Source organism: Ambystoma mexicanum, chromosome 4q (genome assembly GCF_040938575.1).
Source record: "Ambystoma mexicanum isolate Mex_15411 chromosome 4q, UKY_AmexF1_1, whole genome shotgun sequence".
Lineage (NCBI taxonomy): Eukaryota > Metazoa > Chordata > Amphibia > Caudata > Ambystomatidae > Ambystoma > Ambystoma mexicanum.
In genome coordinates this window covers 967,352,896-967,375,262 of record NC_090928.1, presented here as the reverse complement: position 1 = coordinate 967,375,262, position 22,367 = coordinate 967,352,896, and the positions used below count along the sequence as shown (strand labels likewise).

Genomic DNA, 22,367 nt, shown 5'->3' with positions numbered 1-22,367 from the left:
TGTCTACGGAATCCTGAGAGACATGGCCGCAGCAGTGTGCATGTCCTATTTTGACCCCAACCTCCAGACAGAACGGACTGTCAACGCCAGTCTCGTAGGCCCAGGGGCAATCATCGCACAACATTCGGGAAGTGAACACACAAAATGGAAAATAGTATCATATGTCAGCAGGAGTCTCACAGAAACAGAGCAGAGATATTCGCAAGCCGAAAAGGAGGCGCTGGCAGTTGTCTGGGCGTGCAAGCATTTTCGTTTATTTCTGTTCAGAATCAAGCATTGGACGAAAGACTATTCAAAACGCTGTCCCAGTCAAAGGATGAGCTGTCCATCTCACCATCATCCCTGCTTCTAAAAGGGGACAGAATAATCATGCCAGCTGCACTCCATCAACGAACAATAGAAATAACACATGAAAGCCACCACGGAATTGTGTTCACAAAATGCATGCTGAGAAGCAGGATATGGTTCCCTGGCATTGGACAAACTAATCAAAGAGACAATTAAATCGTGCCATATCTGCCTGAGCTAACAGAGCACTGCGTTCCAGAAGCACCTACACATGTCCGGACTCCCGAATGGAGTTTGGGAGGAAGTGGCAATAGACTTCTTTGGGCCCCTCAGATCAGGGGAATATGTACTGGTAGCCCTAGATGAACATTCCCACTACCCGGAGGTGGAAATAGTGCCTTCCACAGCTGCCACTGCACTTATACAGCACATGACCGCATATTCTCAGCGTTTGGGGTGCCGAAGGTGGTCAAATCTGACAATGGCCCACCATTCACCAGCAAAGACTTTTGCAACTTTGCCAACTACCTCATGTTTCATCACTGCAAGGTCACACCACTCTGGCCGCAAGCGAACGGAATAGTGGAACGTTTCATGACCAACATCAAGAGGGCGGCTCGCATTGCAACGATCACAACCATGCCTATTGAACAGGTGCTTTGTCAACTCCTAAGGGACTACTGCAATACCCTACATGACTCCACAGGAACATGCCCCGCAGAACTCATGTTTGAACGTCCGGTGAGGATGAGGATTCCCTTGGGGTGGCCAGGAAATGGAAGAGAATAAGACAATGATAGATGCCAGGGTAAAGGATCATCGAGCAAAAGAAAAGATGAAAGAATATGCGGACAAAAGGAAAAGAGCACGAGCTGCAGAGCTGACTGTAGGAGAACAAGTACTAGTATGACAAACACAAGTACATGCCACCGTTCGGCGGGTGGATTATAACCAGAAACAGCTCCTTCTTCAGAAAAGCAGGAGGGGACACTATGCAAATAAATGGACAATGGAGCGAAGAAGATGAAGAGATACAAGGAGGATCAGGATACTCTGCGGACGAAAAGGAACCCGACAGAAATGAGCACACCGGTGAAGGAGAACATCCAGGCGAACAAGGTGAATCACCCCACTGCATGGTCAGGAGACCTCGACGATGGATTGAGGAGATGGGGGTAGGACTGCATTTATTTTGGGGGGAGATGTATGGTCGTGCAACGTCACCCTGTTGGGACGTGGCGACACGCCGAGCGGTCAGGTGCCCCCAGTTCATGTGCGCGCACACCGCGCTCGAAAAAAGGAGTTCCTGCTTGAAACCTGATGTGTCGGTCATCAGTGCCCACACGCTGCTGATCCCGTCATAGTGTGCCCCTCCCGTATCCATGAACCTCACAGCCCCCATCAAATGTTTTAGTTTTGAAAATCTGATCTTGCGTTCGTTTCCTGATTGTATAATGAACAACTATACTCTGTGTAGCAAACGAAACAGCTAAATTGAGTTGATATAACCGACACGGGAGAATGTAAAATCTCTCCAATAACAAGTGACTTGTACTAACCTGGCACTCGGTGGCAGGTGAAAGGCATTGTAGCAAAGTGCCATAGTGCGCAAAGAGTGCATCCATATGAAAGGTATGTACCATGGTAAAAAAGTGCAGCACCGCACCTCTTTGTTGGCACCAGCAACCACTTGCCCTTGGCATAGCGGAAGCTCTTTAAACCTTTCCCAGTTGCTGAGTCACTGCGCCCCGAGCTCATTGTTCAGAGCTACTTTTAGCGGGAGGTGTGGAAAAGCAGCACGACCATCGTTTTGCACTAGTCGCAAAAATAGCGTACCTAAAGCAAAACCTCCTAGTCCCCGATGGGAGGGAGAAGTAGAGTTTGAAAGACAATCGCGGCATCCAGTTAAAGGCAGAATTACAGCCGGCGACTCACAGCTGATGCGCACGTCCCACTATCCCGGAAATAGAGCCGGAAGCAACAGCCAATCCGGTGAGAAGAGCCTCTGACATGCAGCCAATTGAACTCGCCGACGCCACCGTCGCGAGGATGCCGGTGCAACGCTTTAACTACTATTGGTTAACTGTTTCGTACCAATGAAAGAGCGAAAAACCGAAAAAAAACCAATGGCTCCTAATGGGCGGGCCCAGGCGAGTGCCTGGTTCCGTGTGGAAAAAACTCTCGTCTCGGGTGCAAAGTTGTTTTTTCTTAATAGATGAGAGCTGGGCGCAGCGGGCAACGGCCAGTTACCGAGGAGAATGGACTAGGTGCCGTTGGTGTCCGTGGTAACTGTTATCTTAGCGAGGAGGAATAGGGGCTGCGAGTGGTACGAAAGAAAGCAACCGTTGGTTAGAGGCTTGCAAGGGGAACACTGGCGGCGATTCGCTCCTCTTTGTGACGTCAACGGGTTCATCTTGACGTCAGGCGTAGTCCGTTGGTGGTGACTCGGCCGTCGCGGCCGGAGGGAGAGGCCGCCCCGCCGGCCATGGGGCAAACGCAAGAAGCGCAGCGGCGGCCGGCGTGACATTGTCCCCCAGCAACGCCCGGTGGAACCGCAGACCTTCCGACAGCAGGGCCCGGAGCCCCCTACCTTGGCCTCAGGATGGCGTGCGGGCCGAACATGGTGCCGCTGCTGTGCATGCTGGCGCTGACCTTCCTCTTCTTCGTGGTGGAGGTGGTGGTGAGCCGCGTGACCGCCTCGCTGGCCATGCTGTCGGACTCGTTCCACATGCTGTCCGATGTCATCGCGCTGGTGGTGGCTCTCATCGCCGTGCGCTTCGCCGGCCGCACCCAGGCCACGGACAAGAACACGTTCGGCTGGATCCGGGCCGAGGTCATGGGCGCCCTGGTGAACGCGGTCTTCCTGACGGCTCTCTGCTTCACCATAGTGCTGGAGGCCATCGAGCGCTTTAGCGAGGCGCACGAGATCGAGCAGCCGCTCGTCGTGATCTGGGTGGGCGCCGGCGGTCTCCTCGTCAACCTGGTGGGGCTGTGCATGTTCCGCGGGGGCGCCGGGCACGGACACTCTCACGGCGGCGGGGGAGGCGGCCATGGACACTCGCACGGCCCCAAGAAGAGCCCCCCGAAGCGTGAGAGGAACTCCGGCGACGCAGAGGCCATCAACCGCGAGGAGACCAACACTCTAGTGGGGAACAGCGGCTCCAACGGGGTCAGCAGCGCACAGAACTGTGCCAGCAACCACGGTGTGTATTGGGGGCGGGAATCACACGTTCACATGGGTCATGGGATGAACAGACTCACAAAGGGAGCATTTTTTGGGGGGCATAATAACCAGTCGAAGAGATGCCCCTGTTGGGGGAGGGGTGTAGTCGACCAAGACCACCGTTTGGCAACTTGCGTGTGGATACATCTGTTGGCAGCTTTGTTTTTTGTGTCCCCCCCCCTCTAGTGGGTATGACTGCTCAAAGTATGTGTGTGGGGGGGAAGGAGGGAAATAACATTTAAAGGAAAGTGGCCCTTGCCAAACGAGAACAGAATGGGAGGGGGGGTCGTAAACACCTTTGCCCCCATATAATTACGGCCATGGTTTCCACTTGATCGTCCCAAGAACTGTGATTTCTTGTTTGTAGGTCCTCATATGTGGTTGCTATGGAGTTGGTAGACTTTATGGGAATGTCTTCACCATAGGTGTGTTTTTGTAGGCCTATAAAATAGCACCTTATCTGGTGAGGATGGATCATCTCCCCTACTTAACAGTTTCAAATATGATTCAACCTGAAATTTGAATCTGTTTAGATGTCACCCAATGTTTCAGTTTTGTTGGTTAGTTTTGGCTATTCAGTGGTACTACTTAAGCACCACCTAAAAGCCTATTTGCATTGGTGTAGCGCTAGGCGGGAGATGTCATGGGAAGACGGGTCTCATATTGCTATTTCCATTTTATGACCAAGGAGTAGTACTATTATGCCTGTTGAGTACAGGACGATTGTGTATGTAGCAATGTCTCTTGATTTCTTTTTCCCTATGGTGCACTAGTATAGAATTCCAGAGCAAAGTAGATCTGTGATGAGGCTTTGGTCACAGTTGTTTAAATTGGAATTTACAGGGTTCAAATTAAGATTGGATAATCCGGCACTAAACGCAGCCTCTGCGTATCCTCATTAACCAGTGACCAGGAGATACCACTGGGGAACGAGGAGGTAGTACATAGCATTCTGCAAATCTGAACTTCTACCAAATGCATCATTTTTTTCCATTATTACCCTTTAAGCTTTGTGTTAAATAGACGTGTCCTGATGTTTATAGCTTGTCCCAAACAGATCTAAATTAATAGGTGTTTTTACATTACTTGGCCTGGTGAGCCAAATGTAGCCCCCAGTGCTCCCGGTACGAATTTGAAGGGGGAGTATTTTACTCCCCTTTATTATTATTTTTTAATTAGTACTTTTTGGGGGAGTAAACACGTAAGTCTGTTTCCCAGTGGGAGTATTTTATATGCGAGTAAACCTAGTTTTACTGGAAAACATAAATATTTGTCATAATTATTACATTGCACCTAGTTATTCAGGCCCATTAAACAATACCATTTTTGCTTCTTTTGATCAGGAAGTAATAATGGCAGTTTTTTCACGTGGTACTACATCCACGACTAGTCCAAACATATCCATGGAGCTATTTGGGGCTAAGCAGGGCACACAGCCTTTCCTACGTGTCTTAGGTGGGAGTACCTTTACTCTGTTTTTATTTTTGGGAAGTATTTGCCTATTTTTAGGAAGTAAAAGTGGCTGGTACACCCCTTATCTGTAGGGCTGGTAGCTCCTGTTGGTGTCGAGCTAACCATGCCCTTCTAGGCTACACGCAGGAGCTAAATGGCTACCAACTCCCATCAATTTTGTACCCAGAGTTGGCTGACCTAGGAGAACGTCTGGGTAGACTTTAAATACATCATCTCAAAGTGATTATGGTGATAAATATGAAGACACTTTTGTTAGAAGTGTGGACCAGCTACTTTATTGATGTGGCATGATCCTGCTAGTATGGCTGCCTAGTGTTATGCCGAGGTTGCAGGGCTGATTTGTAGGTTTGGTACGAGGCCTCCATGTGTTGGGCAGGGTTCGAAATTAAGATTGGATAAGCAGGAGCTAAAAGCAGCTCCTGGGTATCCCGCTAAAAGCAGTAACCAGGAGCTACCACTGTAGAACGAGGAGCTGGTAATTAGCAGTGTACATATCTATATAACTTCCACAGAAGATGCAAACTTTTGTCCATTATTTAGCCTTGGTATATCGATTTGACCTAATATTTATTTAAAGATTGTCCCAATAGGTGTGTGTTTGGCTGGAGAGCCAAAAATAGCTACTGGTAGCTGTTGTGTCAAGCTAAGCAGACTCTTCTATCCTACAAGCAGGAGCTAAATCGCTCCCAACGCCCCTCCATTTTGAACTCTAGGTGGCCCAGAAGGTAGAATTCGAGATATGAATAGGACCACAGTCTTACCTCTGTTTTTACTGCATTAAGGTTCTTATTTAAAAAAAATAAAAATAAAAAAAAGTTGCCTGCATTTAAGTACACACCCGGGGTAACAAAGTCAGTTGCAAGCTTCTATTCCGCAGTCCATTTGAGCCAAGTCACACATTACTCAATGCCACGTAGTAGCATCGCTGGCACTTCACTTTCAGTTCTGAGCCACTTGGTTATGTAAGTTAGCCCAGATGCAAGCCCTTTCTCCAGAAAATTGTCTTCATGCTGCTTCATGCATGGCGTAATAAACCCAAGACAGACCTCTTCTTGCAACGCATCTTATTAGGACAACTACATACATGGGTTCATCCTTATTGGGAATCTTCAGTGCAGTATAGTCCTGAAATGTGAAAGTGAAGTAGTCCGTTTGAACCAAGTAACATTACACAACGGCACCTGGTAGCGATCTCTGAAAGTTTACTTCAGTTCTGTGCCACATCAGTCATCCTGGCCAAATCGGGTGTGGTGGAATAACCCATATTTAACTCTTCAATCAGCTGACGTGCACCATAATCTGGTTCTGTTGACACAATAGGCTGCTGCGAGGTCAGTCAAGGTCACGTAAATGGGCGAGGGGTTGCTTTGCAGGCTTGTTTTGACAAGGCAAGCACCAATCAATTGAGTTGGGCCTCTTGGTGGTCTTAGAAACCAGATTGCTGCTTGGGTATTCTACTCTGATTTGAAGAAGATTCTAAAAAGAGATCGGCCGTCGCCTTGTAAAAACTCAGCCAAAAGGGAGTGTGCGCCGGTGCAAGAAGTTTGTTTTATTCAGGGCCCCAGACGCAGCAGAGACAGCAAATTCTAACAGATCATGGGACAGAACTGCACGAAGAGGCGCTGTCAAAGAAACACCCCAGAGGCTAGAACTTTTATACAATGCAAGTAGTTAGTCTTTGTGATTGTGCAACATGAAAAAATCTCCCCACGCAAATCTGCTTGGACTTCAGCACACAGTTTAAAAATCTGCTGGTCATCTCTATTACTTAATCGACTGCCTTGGTCGCCTCATCCTGATTCTCATGAGTATGGCTTTCCACCATGACACCACCAGAGCCTTGAACCATGGACATACTGCTATACAAATGTTGCATATTGGGAACACTAACCTGTTTCCCAGGGACATTTTTATAGGGCAATTTGAAACCATTGTGGTTCTTTTTGGACCTATTCGAAAATTGTAATTCATAAATGAGTTTGAATTATGAAATGTTCATGTATTACTTATTCATTGTGGAAAACTGTGAGCTCTAATCTGTGACCTAAAAAAAAAAAAAACCACTGCATACTTATCTCAGCTCTGGCCTGGGATCGCAGACTGCATTAAATCACCAGCCACTGCAGCCTTTACACCGCCCAAAATGCTAACGCGTTTAAAGCTAAAGCAATCTTTAATGGCCATTTACTGCGTTTCGTTCTACCACCCAGTTTGATTATACTTACACTGTGCACCTGTTTTTATGGATACGCTTTATTGAGGATTTTATTTCACACGTATCGAAAGAGCCCCCTCCCCTTTTACAGTCCTAATCTCGCAGCTGATGAGTGCGTGCCTTTATACTGCGTGGAACTTGCATCTTTATTATCTTTATTACAAAGGTATGGAGGCAAACAGCATACCACCCAAGTATCGCTACAGGGCTGTAGTTTCTGGGATCCAAGCAATCACGCTTGAAAGTTGGGCAATAAGAGGGCATATAGCAAGTTGCAATAATTTGAGTGAACAAAGTAACTAGAAACTTGGCCCTGATTTTAGTTATTTCAGGGACCGCTGCCCTTGAGTTATTAGATTCGTAACTGGGCAAAAATTCAAGTTGCGTTCTACTAGCCACCATAAAAAGTCACACTCCACCTCCATTCACTAAGCTCACACAGCACACAATTTCCTACTGGCCAATATCGCTAGTCCAGGGTTAGTGGCTAACACACGCAGCTCTTCCATTCATCAAAATCAAACTCCCATTTGGAGTTAATATTGGGAAGAATGTAGACATTTAGAGCATAACCAGCATATAACTTTGTATAAAAATGTCTGTTTTGCCTTTTGAACAGGGGGTTAAGTTGATAAAGTTGTTCAACAAGCTCTTTGCTTACCAGCCACCCAAAGTTACTCATGTTTTTTGTGGTAAATGTCGCCATCAAGTTCATTAAACATCTTTTTGCCTTATCTGAAGTTTCATTCCCGAAACCAATTTTATTAATTTTATTTCTTTTTTTTAATTAAAAAAGAAATTAAAATATAGGATACAGAAAGCTCTTAATTAGATGCCGAGGTAGAGCTCGACTTGGGTCCCATTTTCTACGTTGAATCCGCTCATCAAAAATATGCCTGTGATGAAGAGATGCCAGAGCGAGGCTAGGGGTCAGTGGACTCGGAAGGCCCAACACCCTCCCCAGAATAAATGGAGGACTCGGTTAAATGGCAAGTACAAACTGCGGTTTATTGCAAAGGAAACCAACCGGAATCAATACAAGAAAACCAGTCTTCGGTACATCTCAAAGTTCCACGGCATGCAGGGCGGTTTTGTATGACTCTGGCATTATCATTTGGGCCCTTCTCCCTGTCGGCAGGAGGGATTGGGTATTGAAAGTTCAATATTCATATGGTCACCTATATATGTTGTTCTATTTGCTCTTGAATGTCAGGTGGCTGGCTTGTCCCATATCTATTACATTGTTGCACAGTAGTGGGCTTACCATTGGTTTGTGCCCCTTGCCATCCACCCCTGGGATTCTAAGCTGTGATTGGTTAGAGCTCATGTCCCCAGGCCTGGCACTCAAACAAGTTCTCAGCTCACTGTGCACCCCTTCAAGGTGATGTGAACGATTGTCTCTGTATTGTAACTTTTGTGTGCCACCTTGCCTATGAGAATATGCTCCTTACATTGCAACACGTGTTGCTGTGCGTCTGGCTTGCTGGGATCGGCTCCTCTTTCCCACCATGGATGCCTGTCTATTGTCTCGTTCAGCTGTACCACATGTTTAGAGACCAAAAAATTGGGCTCTGCAGCTCACATTTATGAGGATTTATTCTGTTTTTCTGCAGCTGGTCGCCTGGAGATTGGAACGTGTCCTCGTATCGCAGACCTTGGTTATGAGCTTGTTTTGCATGTCTTACACTCCGTGCAGCCTTGATCAGCTTTGCTCATCTCATACTCGGAAGCATGAGGCCTGCTGTAATTTCCCTAATTTTTATAATGCAGTTTTTACATTGTCCATGTTATGCTTATTTCTCTGTAGGTTAGTTATACGTGGTTCGATCAGGCTCCATAGATACTTCTGTATGTCTACGCGGCTATTGGCTTTAAGCATCAGCAGGTTTGCTCAGGATCTCTTCTGGGTTTGGCTAAGGGCCAAAACAATAAAAGTATGGACAGTATGTATATGTATCTGTCCTCTAGCTACATCACAGTGCACTTATGTTCTTCATATATACGAGTGTGTTTGTGTAATGCAGTGCAGGACTGCGAGTGCTTCATGTCGAACGCTGCTACATTGTGGTGTCACTAATGATGTCAATATCATGGCTTCTTGGTGCTTAGTCGAGGCTGTGCATATGGGTGTCTGTCCACGATCAAAGGCTCTTCTACCACACAGGGAAAGATTTGCATTGTATTCAGTCTGTATGGCTGGCCGAGGGGATACCTTTCAGTGTACTTGTCAATATTGGTGCACTCAGGATCTGTCCGAAGTAAGATGGGTGACTGCCTGCATTTCTTGCCTTTCGTCTTGTCATAAATTTGGGAGGGCAGAGGGGTCTTCTCGGGACCTTCTCTTCAGGTTTATGGGACTTGGAGGCTTGGTAACTAGCAAAATAAGTTGTTGCCTTTATCGACAGAGGTTGAAAACAAGGGTCCAATCATTGATTTTAAAAGAAAAGAATAGGTATCCTAATCCTTTAAAATAAGTTGTCTAGTAATCCCAGGCTTCCAAATAAAACAAGTAGCCAAAGCATTCACAATCGGCAGACGAAAACCGATCTGCTGTTACATGGTGGACAGAAGATTCCCCAGAGCAGTCACCAAGGCAGCATGATTACTCGGGTCCATATGTAATACTTTTAAAAATAAATATCTGAATAATGCATCCAAATTAAAAGACAGTGGAAGAAAAGGGTCCCCACTTCGTATTGCATTCATTTTACCAACTGGCCGGAGACTACCGCACCCCGGACTGGATTTTCCTTTCTTTGGATGCTCACTGCCTTTAGCCCCTTTCCTGCTCATCAAGTCTTTATTTCGAACCTTGAAAGGGAAGTAAAAATGCGTTTGGGTAGTTAAGATGTCCTTGCCAACTGAAGAGTGGGGGTTGGGGCGAGTTCTTGTACTAGTAGAGTGAGTCTGAGGACACACTAACATTTAAATGCTGTATGTGATTGGGGTGAGGTGGGCTCTGGTTGTCGCACAGGTGTGAGCAATTTCTGGTCCTTTTTTTTTTTATAAAAGTGGAAACACTCAGCACTCGCACTCCTTCTAGGTTTACAGATGCAAGTTGATTCGCAGGGTCTGTGAATGGGCACAGAGGAGTCGGAGGCCCCGTATTTCACTTATTTAACCACGAGACCCTGGGTTGTCCTATTGAGTTTACCATACTATTCAGTAGCTGTAGTATCCTCTACACAAACATCCCAGGAAGAGAAGCACAAGCTTGAAGAGTAGTGTTGCCTGTGCGGCAGTGGATGGAGGAAAAACAATGCAATATGAGTGCCATTGTCCTGTGAACCCCATTTTATTGTGTGCTTCTTTTTTCTCGCAAAGCCGGCGGTGTCTGTTCTAAACCCTTACACATCACTTGTTCGCTTATTGGTTGTATTTTATCTCTTAGTCTTCGTTTTTTCAATCTTAAATATAGCACGCAATGAAAACAAATTAATCCATAACATATATTGCATGCCGCAAGAAATGAAAGCTTAAGCAAATTTCCCACCCTTAATCCAGACAGTACATGACATTTCATATTCCTTTTACTATGTTTTTGATGCATACTGTCTGTACTAATTGAAATGGGGTTAACTTTAGCTGTCATTAATATTTTACTTTCGCATTGCAGGTGATCCAAAGAACTGCGTGGATCTTAAACTTAACGGGAACGTTGTTCATGAGGATAACTCTGTAGAACTGGAAGATGCCAGCTCTCAGCTTAACATGCGTGGAGTTTTTCTACATGTCCTTGGTGATGCCTTGGGATCAGTAATTGTTGTAGTCAATGCCACAATATTTTATTTTATTTGGAAACAGTGTCCTGCCGGTGTTCCATGTACCAACCCCTGTGTGAACAGCCACTTCAAGGATCATGTGCATGCCTATGTAAACCATACTGCTGTGGGTCAAGCCACTAATGAATCTGATCATGGAACCTATCACGAGGCTGGGCCCTGTTGGGTACTGTATTTAGATCCTTCTCTCTGCTTAATCATGGTTTGCATTCTCCTGTACACAACATTTCCACTACTCAAGGAATCAGCCCTCATACTTCTTCAAACTGTTCCAAAGCAAATTGATATACATTCTTTAAGTCTGAAACTAGGTAGCATTGAAGGAGTTGAAGCCGTTCATGAGCTGCATGTTTGGCAATTAGCTGGAAGCAGAATCATTGCAACTGCTCATATTAAATGCCATGACCCGCCTTCGTATATGGATGTGGCAAAGCGCATCAAAGACTTCTTTCACAATGAAGGAATCCATGCTACTACCATTCAGCCAGAATTTTCTAGTGTTGGTTCTGAATTGGGAATTTCTTTGTGTGAACTTCCCTGTAGAACTCAGTGTGCATTGAAGCAATGCTGTGCTGGAAAGAAGATAAAAAAGACGGGGTTGTCTGCTCTTCCTGATTCAGAGAGCATTAACGACTCTCCCAAAAGTTTCAGAGGAAGGACTAATACCAGTGAACGTGAAACTGCAGTTGTCGTAGTCGATAGTGAAGAAAAGCAATTTGAATCTTGTTTATGAATGGAACATTTGTGTAGTTTGTACATCTTTCCATAGTGTACATTGCAATGTCTTGTTTGCTGCCATTTCTAAAAGCGGGTAGGATGTTCACGGTGGCTTTTTACTATCCTGCATTTGTGGTTGGTATTCCAGGTACAGCAGTGCTACAGCCTGGGCTGACAGATAATCCAGCTTCAAAGAACAGCTGGCAACGCCTGGCTAATTGATATGAAGAAAAACATTTCAAAGATTTTCATGTCCCGTGTCGCAGCGTATATTTACACGATAAATAAATCTGAATGTAATTGGTGCAACTGGAATTTTAGATTTATTTCAATTTTTTCTTACAAAGTAAGAATTTGCTGTCTGTGTTTCACACGATTCTTGGAAAATATTGTTATCTTGTTTATGACCCTTTAATACATTTGGGCAACCGCGTGCATGGCCGTTTTGAAATACAAATTTGAAACGCCTTTGTGTTTTTTCTTTTACAGTATTTTGATAGCACTATGTTTTTAGTAAAAGGCATATAGAATCTGCATGTGCTTGGAAAAGATTTGTGTTTGGGGTGGGGGGTGTCATGGTTTAAGCTGATGAGTCTACCAAAGGCATAGTTGGATCCCATTTTTAATGCTCTTTTTGCTTAATTTCTAACTCCTGCAAATAAGCTACAACTGTAGCATTTAGACTTCTTGCATAGTTATTTAAAGGCAGCTCTTGAGTGGAAACTTTATTTTAAATCCCTTCTGGTTTGCATAATGGCAATTCCTTCAAATCAATGCCTGAATTTTAAAGCAGTTTTATTACATGAAGCAGCGACTTTCAAACGTGGCTACTGAAAATACAGCCCTTTAGTCTGGCAAAGATGAAGTCGAATTCTCTATTCAGCTCCACAAGGTTCTTGGATAACCTACTGTCCTGTTGGTTGGGAGGGGCGGGGGCGGTGTTCATTTCCCACCTCCCCTATTTTATTTTAACTTATTATTAAAAGAATATTTTTGTTATTAAAATGCAGAATACTTATTATTTTACTCTTGTAATTTAGTGCGTGAATATAAAGCAGTATACATGTGATTTTTTTTTTTTTAGATGTATTTTTTTTTTAATAGTTAGATGGTATAATTGTTTTTATGCATAATATATTTCCACATACATCGTTTGCCTTGTGTTGCCTATGCAGGTTTGGTGGGTAAATGTCAAAAGTACTTGCTCTGAAAACTCGTAGTTTTGCAAATGTTCTAAATTCCTTCAACTTTCTTAGTAGGTGCCTGCAGGTGTGAACCTTGAAAGGGCAATCTTCCTAGGAAAGGCTTTTTCTTTGGAAAGGACAGGGTTAGTGTGAGTCACCAAAGCCGTACAAAAAATGTAGATTATATAGCTGGGTTAGTAATGTAGTCTTATTTTATCGATCAAGTGCTGGCTAATCTGTCCTCCGCTTGGAAGTTTTTTTTAATGGTTTTTGCTGCTTTTATTTTATTTTTTTTTGTGTGCTGTTTATCGTCCACATTTAGGCATGTTTGCAAGCTTTCCTAATTGACGTTTCTGCATTCAAGTATGTTGTACTGAATTCGGATTTAATTGCTGACATAATGAGTTGAACCATTCCATTCCTAACAGCTTCAGACATGTTTAAAATAAAAAAATCTTTAGTGTCCTGGGAGATGAACAAGAGACAGTTCATGTTCACAGATTGCCTATGATTCTAGAGCATGCTTATGTAAGATCACCACCATGTGAAACTCGAAGGTCCTGGTACACTTGCTGGTTGAACTGTTCTTTGTATTTTGCGCATACCAGACCTACTGTGAAACATCACAATAAAGAACAAAGGTGACATTTGTACTTTTAGATTTGTAGATGCCATTTGTACTGATTGTTTTTTTTCCAGCAGCAAACGTTCCACGTATTTTTCTAATTTGTGCTAGTCAAATACAACCAATTTGCTGCCTTAATACGTATTTCTTTTTGATAGAAAAGTGGTCTAGGTTTTTTGATTTTGTTTTGGGGTGTAGGTTTGTGTACATTTTTGGATTGTCCCCTCAACCTCCTGCTAGTTTGGTCTTGACATTTACTGACAAGGAGAACATTTATATTTTTCTCATTGATCTTTTCTGGTGAAAATGATCCCTCCTCCCATACATCCAAAAAATGTCATATTTCATCCTCCTATTGTGCACAGATATGCAGGAGAGGTCCAGCACAGTGAAGACGGAATTTCTCTTTGGATCCTTCCTGCATTAATGCAAATGGGAACATCTTTCAAAAATGTGCTTTTGACCAAGGAGTCTCAACTGTTGCACATAGATTCCTCTAGATATCAGCATTCTTTAGGACAATCATCTCTAGCAGTTTTGTCTCTAGTATCATCCCCTATATGCATCCCTCTTCCCAGTCGTTTTTGGCATTTGTTGAGATTTTACACCTAGACCTGTTCTATTGTAAGCACACTTACAAAAACACACACGTTTTATTCCTTACTATCCTTCCTGTGCTGTAAGCTTTGTGTATGCTGTTTTATAACCGTTCGTGTTAATTATAAACCACATACAACTTGTTTGGAGAGTTCACCTTAAGTATAGGACCTATTCCAAAGGTTGGCTTACTTCATCGCAGGGTGGTGTAAGTAGACTGGTAAGAAGGGCCCAGAGTGAAAGGGATCAATAAAGTTCTTTGTATTGGTTAAACGGCTAAGGAGCAAATTCAGTTGTCCTGATGCCAAGTAGCTAACATTGAGGGTATCGACAGGGTATGTGGTCCTGTATAAGGGTTAAGGACGAGGTATTTATTCAGAGAAACTTTGCATCTGTGTGATTTTACTCAAGTGAGGAAAAGGCTCCAGTGGGCGGGAACGCACCTCCCTCGCGGACCAAGCAAAACAAATGAAAATCCTAATGCACTGCATAAGCACGGGGTGCTGGAGGCTGAATGAGGGAAATGTGAAGAACACATATTCACATGTGTAAACGCAAACGTGGTAACCATTCCAGAGGTGGGCCAGGGTCCTTGTGCGTAGGTTTTGCAATCACCCTTTCAGAATGTGCTCGTCTGCTTCCAAGTGAGAAGAGTGCTCTGGGAGTGGGAAAGCCATTCTCAAGAGTTAATAAGATCTTGCTTTTTTAACTGACTATTGGGCGCCCAACTACTGGAACTGCTCATAATCCTCTAGGAGAACAGCTTGTTTGGTTCTCTTGTGCGAACCTGAGCGATCGGGCATTTTGGGCTATTAGAAAAGTAAAAATGATATTTAGAAATTGGCTTTATATAGCAATAGCCATAAACATATCTCCAAGGACTGGACAATGGTAACTATTATTTAAAAAAATTGCACAAGACTGAAGGGAACCAATTCTGGTCATTTTTCGAAAAATGTAACGATAAAGGAGCAGAAGAGATTGACCCCATTTATGCACAACAACCGTGCTCATTTTATAGGATTGATTCTGTGGGGACCTGAATAACCTCTAGATAGTGTGTAAACTAATGTTGGTATAATCTTTTAACTTCTAGATTACCTCGATGATCGGCAAGTTAAAGCCATCCCAGGCCCTCTGGCCCGATGGTTTTCGAAGCAGCTCTCCATTTCAGGGCAGAATTGCTATATAATCATATAGAGGGAATACTTTTTGATGCCTGTATTTAAGAAAAGGGACCAATTAGACTTAATCATCTTTTAGCCATGCTGGACTCCTGCAACAAAATATTTGCCACTAAAATATTGTTGGAACTAATGGCCTGGGAAAAGTCCACACAAATTCTGCTGCTATTTCTGACACGCTTTAGAACAGCTGAAAGTGAGAGACCCCCAAATAATGCTGGTAAATCACCCAACAGTCAATAAAAGTACATCCCAGGAGGGAATGAGACCAAGTGAAAGTGATACTAAAGGCTTTTATCTAAAATTAGGGCAAGCAGATTCTACCATGGTCACGTCGAGAGCGCTTTGCAGAAAACATGTTACACATTAATTATATTCACAAGCGGCGCCATCACAGTGGGAAGGCCTAGGGGGCACATGAAAGGTTGGGATTGGACATTAAGGGTAGGAACCTATGGGTGCTATAGGGTTGGAGGCGTCTGATTGGTCTGAGGGCACGTGACGAGGCGACGTGGTGTCTGGGGTCAAAGGGTCAGCTGGGCTCATCAGCCTGGTATTCCATGTCGGTTCTTTATGTATCCTTTGACATCCTAGCTATGTAACTTTTGCCCTTGTGGCCACACACACTTTCATTCAGAACTCTGACTGTTTGTCTGGTGGGAAAGCCTGTACGTTAACACTTGTGAAAACAGGGTTCAAAGGCAGGTTATTTATTGCTAGTCATGAAGTGATAGTCTCCCACCAAATGTAGTGCTCCCCTTGTTCAAACACTTCTGAATATACTGACTAGGGAGTAGAGCTCATGGGGGTCATTGTATGGTCGGTGGTGTCCACTTGATAACAACAAAGGGAATTTAGAATAGTTGGCTGCATACATTTCATTGTGGGGGTCCAGTGATCAAATGTCCAAACATCACGAACTCTCTGACACCCAGATGAACTTAGAGGGAATCAAGACCCCTTTGCTGTCTGGTTCCATATCACTCAATAACTCTGGCTCTTTCAGAACACAATTTAACATGCAGCTCTTAGCACGTGGCTGATTGTTTTACACTCAAATCACACGGGGTTAGAACATGAATAATTCAGAACCAAAACACATCTTTGCCTCAAAATTCACTTATTCATAAACGTGCAGGTCGAAGTTGGGGGTCTATGGGGACTGGGAGCGCAGCTAGCTAGGAGTGATTAACTTCTGCATTATACTTATGACACTATACATGTGTTACAATGAGCCTTATCAAAAATGAGGTAGCATGGTGCTAGTGCGCGCAGGTTTATATTTGATTAAACGTTGTAATGTTGCAACTATTGTTATGAGCATTTCAGAATCATAGGTTGGCATGCATAGTGCTTTCAACATGCAGGTTAGCATAGGAACTTCCAGTTACACATGTATGTATCTACATTGTTTACTCATAGGCCTCCTTAGTCTATCAGGTTTGTACGATTTTGTATCGGAAGAAAAGCGTGCTTTTATCCATGTCAAAGGGAAAAATAGGCTCACTGGCTTAAGGGTCTTTTTCACTTTTGGTTTTGCCCTGGAGGGCAGTGGGATTATATTTTTATGGCCAGGGTCTGAGGGGTGTGGGGCGGGTTTATAGAGACCGATAGCTCTTGCTTTGGCCCCTGCTCTGAGTTGCATCTGAGTCAGTGAAGGGAGTCGGAAGGCAGATGATACAGTGTGGCTTTTGTTGCATTCTCGCAACCGGTCTTCTCATGGGAATCAAGCAGTTATGGAGATGGCACAGGGGTAGAGGTGGGGGGGAGGAACTCGCTTGCTGAGCGAGCTTAATGTGGAGGGCCGCAGGCTGGAGTGAGACCTTCATTGCAGTTTTAATATTGCACAATGGAGTCTTGTTATAAAGGGTGTGCTCAAGGGGGGAGGTCACAGCTCCTAGGGATATTCCTGTTTCGAAAGGGTTCACAGTTCCTAAAGGTGTTCCCGCACAAGTGCTCCGGGGCTGGGGCCCTGAACCCAAAGCAGCTGTGGCTGGGCCTATGCAGGAAGTGTAGGAATAAGGGAAGGGGGTCCAAAATGCCCCCTCCTTCCACTCACAGCCTTCTTGACTGTTAACTTAATCACATTCCAATACTCAACTCAGCAGGCAACAACCCCCTGCTGTACATTGCATTCATAGACTTGAAGGCAGCCTATGATATCAGGAGTTCTTGTGCAAAAAACTTAAGAAACTGGGCATCCCTCCACATCTATTCTACGACGTACAACAATTGTGTTTAAGTATATCGGTTAAGATCTGTCTTCATCAACAAGGAGACTATTGAGAGAAAATGCACACCAATCGTGGCATAAAACATGGTTAGCCAACTCCAGGATTCGGGGGCCAGAAACATGTCTGGGATACCACCTCATTAATATTCACGAGGTAAATGTGCTTACAATGATTCTATATGCATGCACATCATGAATATTGAGGGCTAGCCTGAAAAGTCGTCAGGCCTCTGGCCCTCGAGACCTGGATTTGGACATCGTTTGCCTAAAACAAGGCTGCATACTAGCACTGATTTCATTTATATCTCTTGGATTTGGAAGAGTATCTCTCCCACTAATTTCCCAAGTAAATTAGGGTAAAAGCATAATGGCCTACACAGATGGTGTTATAATCGTGGACCAACACCAGGTGGGCTTAACGAGATTGTTGCCCTAATTAAATACGTGAACGTCAATGGATTGGTAATAACCCTGAGAAATGTAAAGTAATACTAGTTGGTGAAAAAACTCATAAGAAAAGCTCTGTCTTGGATGATAATACACCATGGTTAATGAAATTAGGTATTTAGGCGTGATCCTCGCAAGGCAGAATATGAGGTCCCGCCTCCTGCAGGTGGGCTATGTGGAAAGCCCGCTCCTTTTTAGCCAAGCTCTGAAGAATGAACTAGGTATTACCTATATGAGAGCGTCTCCGTTAGAAGAATATGTTGACGACTTGCTAGTCGCGGCTCCCACATCTGAAAGAGGAAAGCAGAATTAACTGGTACTATAAACCGCCTTTGGCGAGAAAGTACATAAGGTAGGAAACAAATGCAGCGTTGTACAGAGTGCATTATTTGGGGAATAATACAAAGACGGGAGGACAAAGAATAACACCATCATGAAGGGTAGCCATAAAGAAAATGCCAAAGCCAGTAACAATCATTCAGATGACGTCTTTCCTAGGTGCCACTGGATATTGCTGTGAGTGGATAATGAGCTACGCAAAAGAAGTGACTGCTTTAAGAAAAGAACAAATCTATACAAACCCCTCCAGTGTATGGTGGAAGCAAAAGGGGCATTTATTGAAATAAACCAGGCTCTAATGTGGTCCTAAGCCCCGGGCTACCTAATTAGAAGAAGCAATTTGTCTTATATTGCCATGAAAAGTGGGCTATGTACAAGCTATGCTGAGTTCAATCACACACTAGACTGTAGCAGCTGGGTTACCACCCTGCATTTGTTCAGTAGCAGCAGCTGTGCTGGCTTTGTAAAGCTCAAAATATAGCATCAAGACTACCCCTTAAACTAGCTGTGTCACATGCTGTGACCACGCTGTTATTGAGAACGAAGATTCAATACTTGTACACATCGCTGTTAACTTAGTATTCTGAAAACCTTATTCATAGACGTTGTCCAATGTAAAATCCTGCTTCCTTATGGCTGTATCCCATGAATTATGAGGAGCACGCTCTCATTGTAATCTCAAATGCCTGGAGAAAGCCTAAAGCAGATTTACTGTAAACCCCATTACCAAACCCAGACGAGGTGCTTTTTATGGATGGAAATTGCGTAACAAAGAAAAAGTGGGAACTAGAAGAAACCTACACATTTTGTACAGCCCATTAAGTGTTAGAAAGCATACTTCTAGGGTTAATTTAGCCCAGAAAGTTGAACTGGTGACACCTAGTTTCGTATTCACCACAGTAACAGGCAAATAATTCAATGCCTTTGTGATATCACATGAATATGGTAGTTTGTGAAAGGTGCAAGGGTGTCTGTCAGTTTAATTTATTACACAGCACACTCCAGCCAGAGACTCCTTCCCCGACAATGTGGCGTACAATAAAGCGCTTTTTATTTTTAATAAACCATGGGTTATTTTCTGTTGAGTAGGCCTCCAACCTGTCTCGAACCCACAAACGACCTGATTCACAATGGACCAGGAATCGGGCCGGTGTGTATCAATAAGATATTTATTATTTAATGAAAAAGGAAAATCAAACAATTTCACAGCCACTAATGTTGTGCTACCACAATGCACTAATCTCTACACAACAATTTCGTTAAGATATCCTGTTACAATTTTCACAATCTTTAATGGCAACACAGCAAAAGAGCAATTTTAGAAAGAATACACCAACGGTTTAGGACTGCCCCCCCCCCCCTCTAAACATTAGCTAACGTGATTCCTTTGAATGGAAGGCATTGGCAAGGAGTACACGGAGTAGGGATAGAGAGAGAAAATCAGAGCAAAGTCCATTTTTGGAGCAAAATGGCAGAATGGGATATAGATTATTATTCACAACTGCTATGGGACAGCATCAAAGGAAATTCGTGTTGCTACACTTGAGGTAATAGGGAAGCTTACAGACTAGAGCCTACTAATCAGCACACCGGGGCAACATAGAAATAAAGTAGGAAAATAGGTTTTGGGAGGAAGCAAATGCAAAAGGAAAGATACAATGGCAAATGGAAATTTGTTTTATACTGGATTTACGATGAAGGGCAGCTCAGGGAAGGGGTATTGCTCAGAATGAGGAAACCAGTTTTAATTGACATATACAGAGACTTGTAGGCAAAAGGGAGTTCTCTCAATGGGACTATGGTTTGGGGTTTTAATAGGTCCGATGCAAATTTGTTTTTCAGTTACAAGTAGACTAATTCTTCTGAGGCAACACTTTAATTACTATAATTATTAAAGAGACACACGAGGGAGAAGGGGGTTAATTTTCAATTTTAACCAACTTGTACCGTGAATTTCAATGTGGGAATTCATTGATTTACTAAAAAATATGCTACGGATTTACACAGACACTGAGAGTTTTACCAAAGGGAATATGCTAACATACACAAGCTAAACACTGTTTCATCTATGGGAAGGTGACAGAATTACACTAGCAATGTGGGGTTTTCAATTTGGTTATCAATGGGTGCAATGCTACAAAAAGGAAGGGCTTATGCAATTTAGGGCTTGGGATATTTGCTACTTACAAAGTAATCCCTGGTTTGGGATTCTGGAAGCCAGCTGGATCTCTGGACAGCTAGGCAAGGGGTCTGGTCACTGCACTCTCAAAGATGGTATGGTTCAGCCTCTCCTCTCTGTCGTCGTCCTCCTGTCTCCCTGGATTTTTGCGTCTCCCCAGAATTAGTACAGTCCCCTTTATATAGCCCACATTACATTGCTCGCTTTACAACTTAGGGGGAGTACTCTATAATTCCCCCTACCTCTCGGATAGGGCAGTTTACCATTCTTCTCTCCGCCCCGTGGCATGATTGGTTCAAGGGAAGAGATCACCATCTATCTTATTTGCCTTTATTATCCTTCTTTGTTTTCTTGGCCACTTTTTGACAAAAAACCAGTTATGTCCGATAACTTCATAATTCTACTTGCTCCTGACATGTGAACTAGATATGTGGTTTTAATGGGTCACAGGTAATTGGGTAAGCCGATTGTCAACTCCGTACGTACGAGGTAGCATGGCCCTTTGGCACATTTTTGTAATTTTCATAAAATGTATAACCGTTATGACTCTGCAAATGATCGAGCATGTTCCTAATTTCACTTTCCATCAAATCCCATAATTGTTGCATCTTCCGAGCACCCAGAAACTAGTCTTAAATGGCCATTTCAGTCCCGAATGTCCTAGGAAAATGCACTTTAGCTCTTAAAAACCACCTGGAAAGTACATAAAAACATAACCTAAAATTAAATTATTTCCCATTCTAATCGCTGTAAAAATGCCTAAAAATGGAATCAGCCCTTTAAGGTCAAATTGGAGGATCTGTCCCCCTCTGTGGGAGGGGTGCTTTATCCCCCACAGCCAGTGACCAGAGAATTCTATTAGCCCCCCTTTGAATTTGTCATTTTATTCTTGGTAGTGGGTGCAGGAAGGAGCTCACACCCCCCAGTCACGTTTTTGCCACACTTGCTCTCCTTGAAGTCCCTGAGACCCTTCCTTCAAGTCTGGCAGAGCGGGGAATAACGTCCTCTGTACATCACATGTCATTGTGGGATGATTCACTAGTAGGTGCAACTTCCAGTGGGAAGCGGGTATTTCAATTGAGAAGTTTCCTGCCTGAGCCCAAAACTATTTTTATATTTAGTATTATGAGCCTCTTCCGAGGTGATAGAGGTCGCGTGGGTGGAAACATAATGTACATTGCTTAGTCATCACCCCCCACAGCATATTTCCCTGTCATTTCTGTGCGAGCAGAGCTATCCTTTCACAGTGGCTTTTTAAAGTCACTTTTCTTTTTCAGACGTGTGCAAGCTGTTATTTTTTCTTTGTTTGCCGTGTTTCAAGGGCTGCAGTTCAAATGAAATGGAAAGCAAAAGCTGTGTCAGGTTCTTATGTTGAAATCCTTACCACTCATGTGAAATAAAGTAAAACAAGGCTGTTTTTGGATGCAGTGCATAACTTTTTGTCATTCAGGTGAAACAAAAGCAACGCACTGTTGTTTTTGGGATGCAGTGTTCAACTTCATGTCATTCAGGTGAAATAAAAGCATACAGAGTTGTGTTTGGATGCAGTGTTCAACTTCATGTCATTCAGGTGAAATAAAACCATGCAGGGCTGTTTTTGGGTTGCAGTATTCCAATGCTCGTCACTCGTGACAGGGAAAGCAAAGCAAGGCTGTTTTTGGTGACTGGGTTGAAATGCGATGTTTGAGGTGGAGGGGATTTCTATTTAGGGACTTAAATGCACCCCACAGATTTCTCCCCCCTTTGCTCTTCTATGACTTGGGAGTAGGGCACATCAGGGTTTCCTTCGGCATAATTTTCCTTCCTCTGGGAGTGGGCACTCCAGTATCCCCTTCCATCTTTGGGTTGGAGAGTGTACCCCCTTTCCTTCTAGGTCTCCGG

The 22,367-nt window shown here is 43.8% G+C and overlaps 1 protein-coding gene across 1 annotated transcript; it reads left to right on the top strand.

Annotated features, from left to right (window-relative positions):
* Nucleotides 1-2,383: 2,383 nt before the first annotated feature.
* On the top strand, nucleotides 2,384-12,013 carry SLC30A1 (solute carrier family 30 member 1). Its single transcript, XM_069608522.1, has 2 exons — nucleotides 2,384-3,491; nucleotides 10,816-12,013. The coding sequence occupies exons 1-2, from the start codon at nucleotides 2,891-2,893 to the stop codon at nucleotides 11,712-11,714; spliced, it is 1,500 nt and encodes a 499-aa protein (XP_069464623.1). The 5' UTR covers nucleotides 2,384-2,890; the 3' UTR covers nucleotides 11,715-12,013.
* Nucleotides 12,014-22,367: the final 10,354 nt, after the last annotated feature.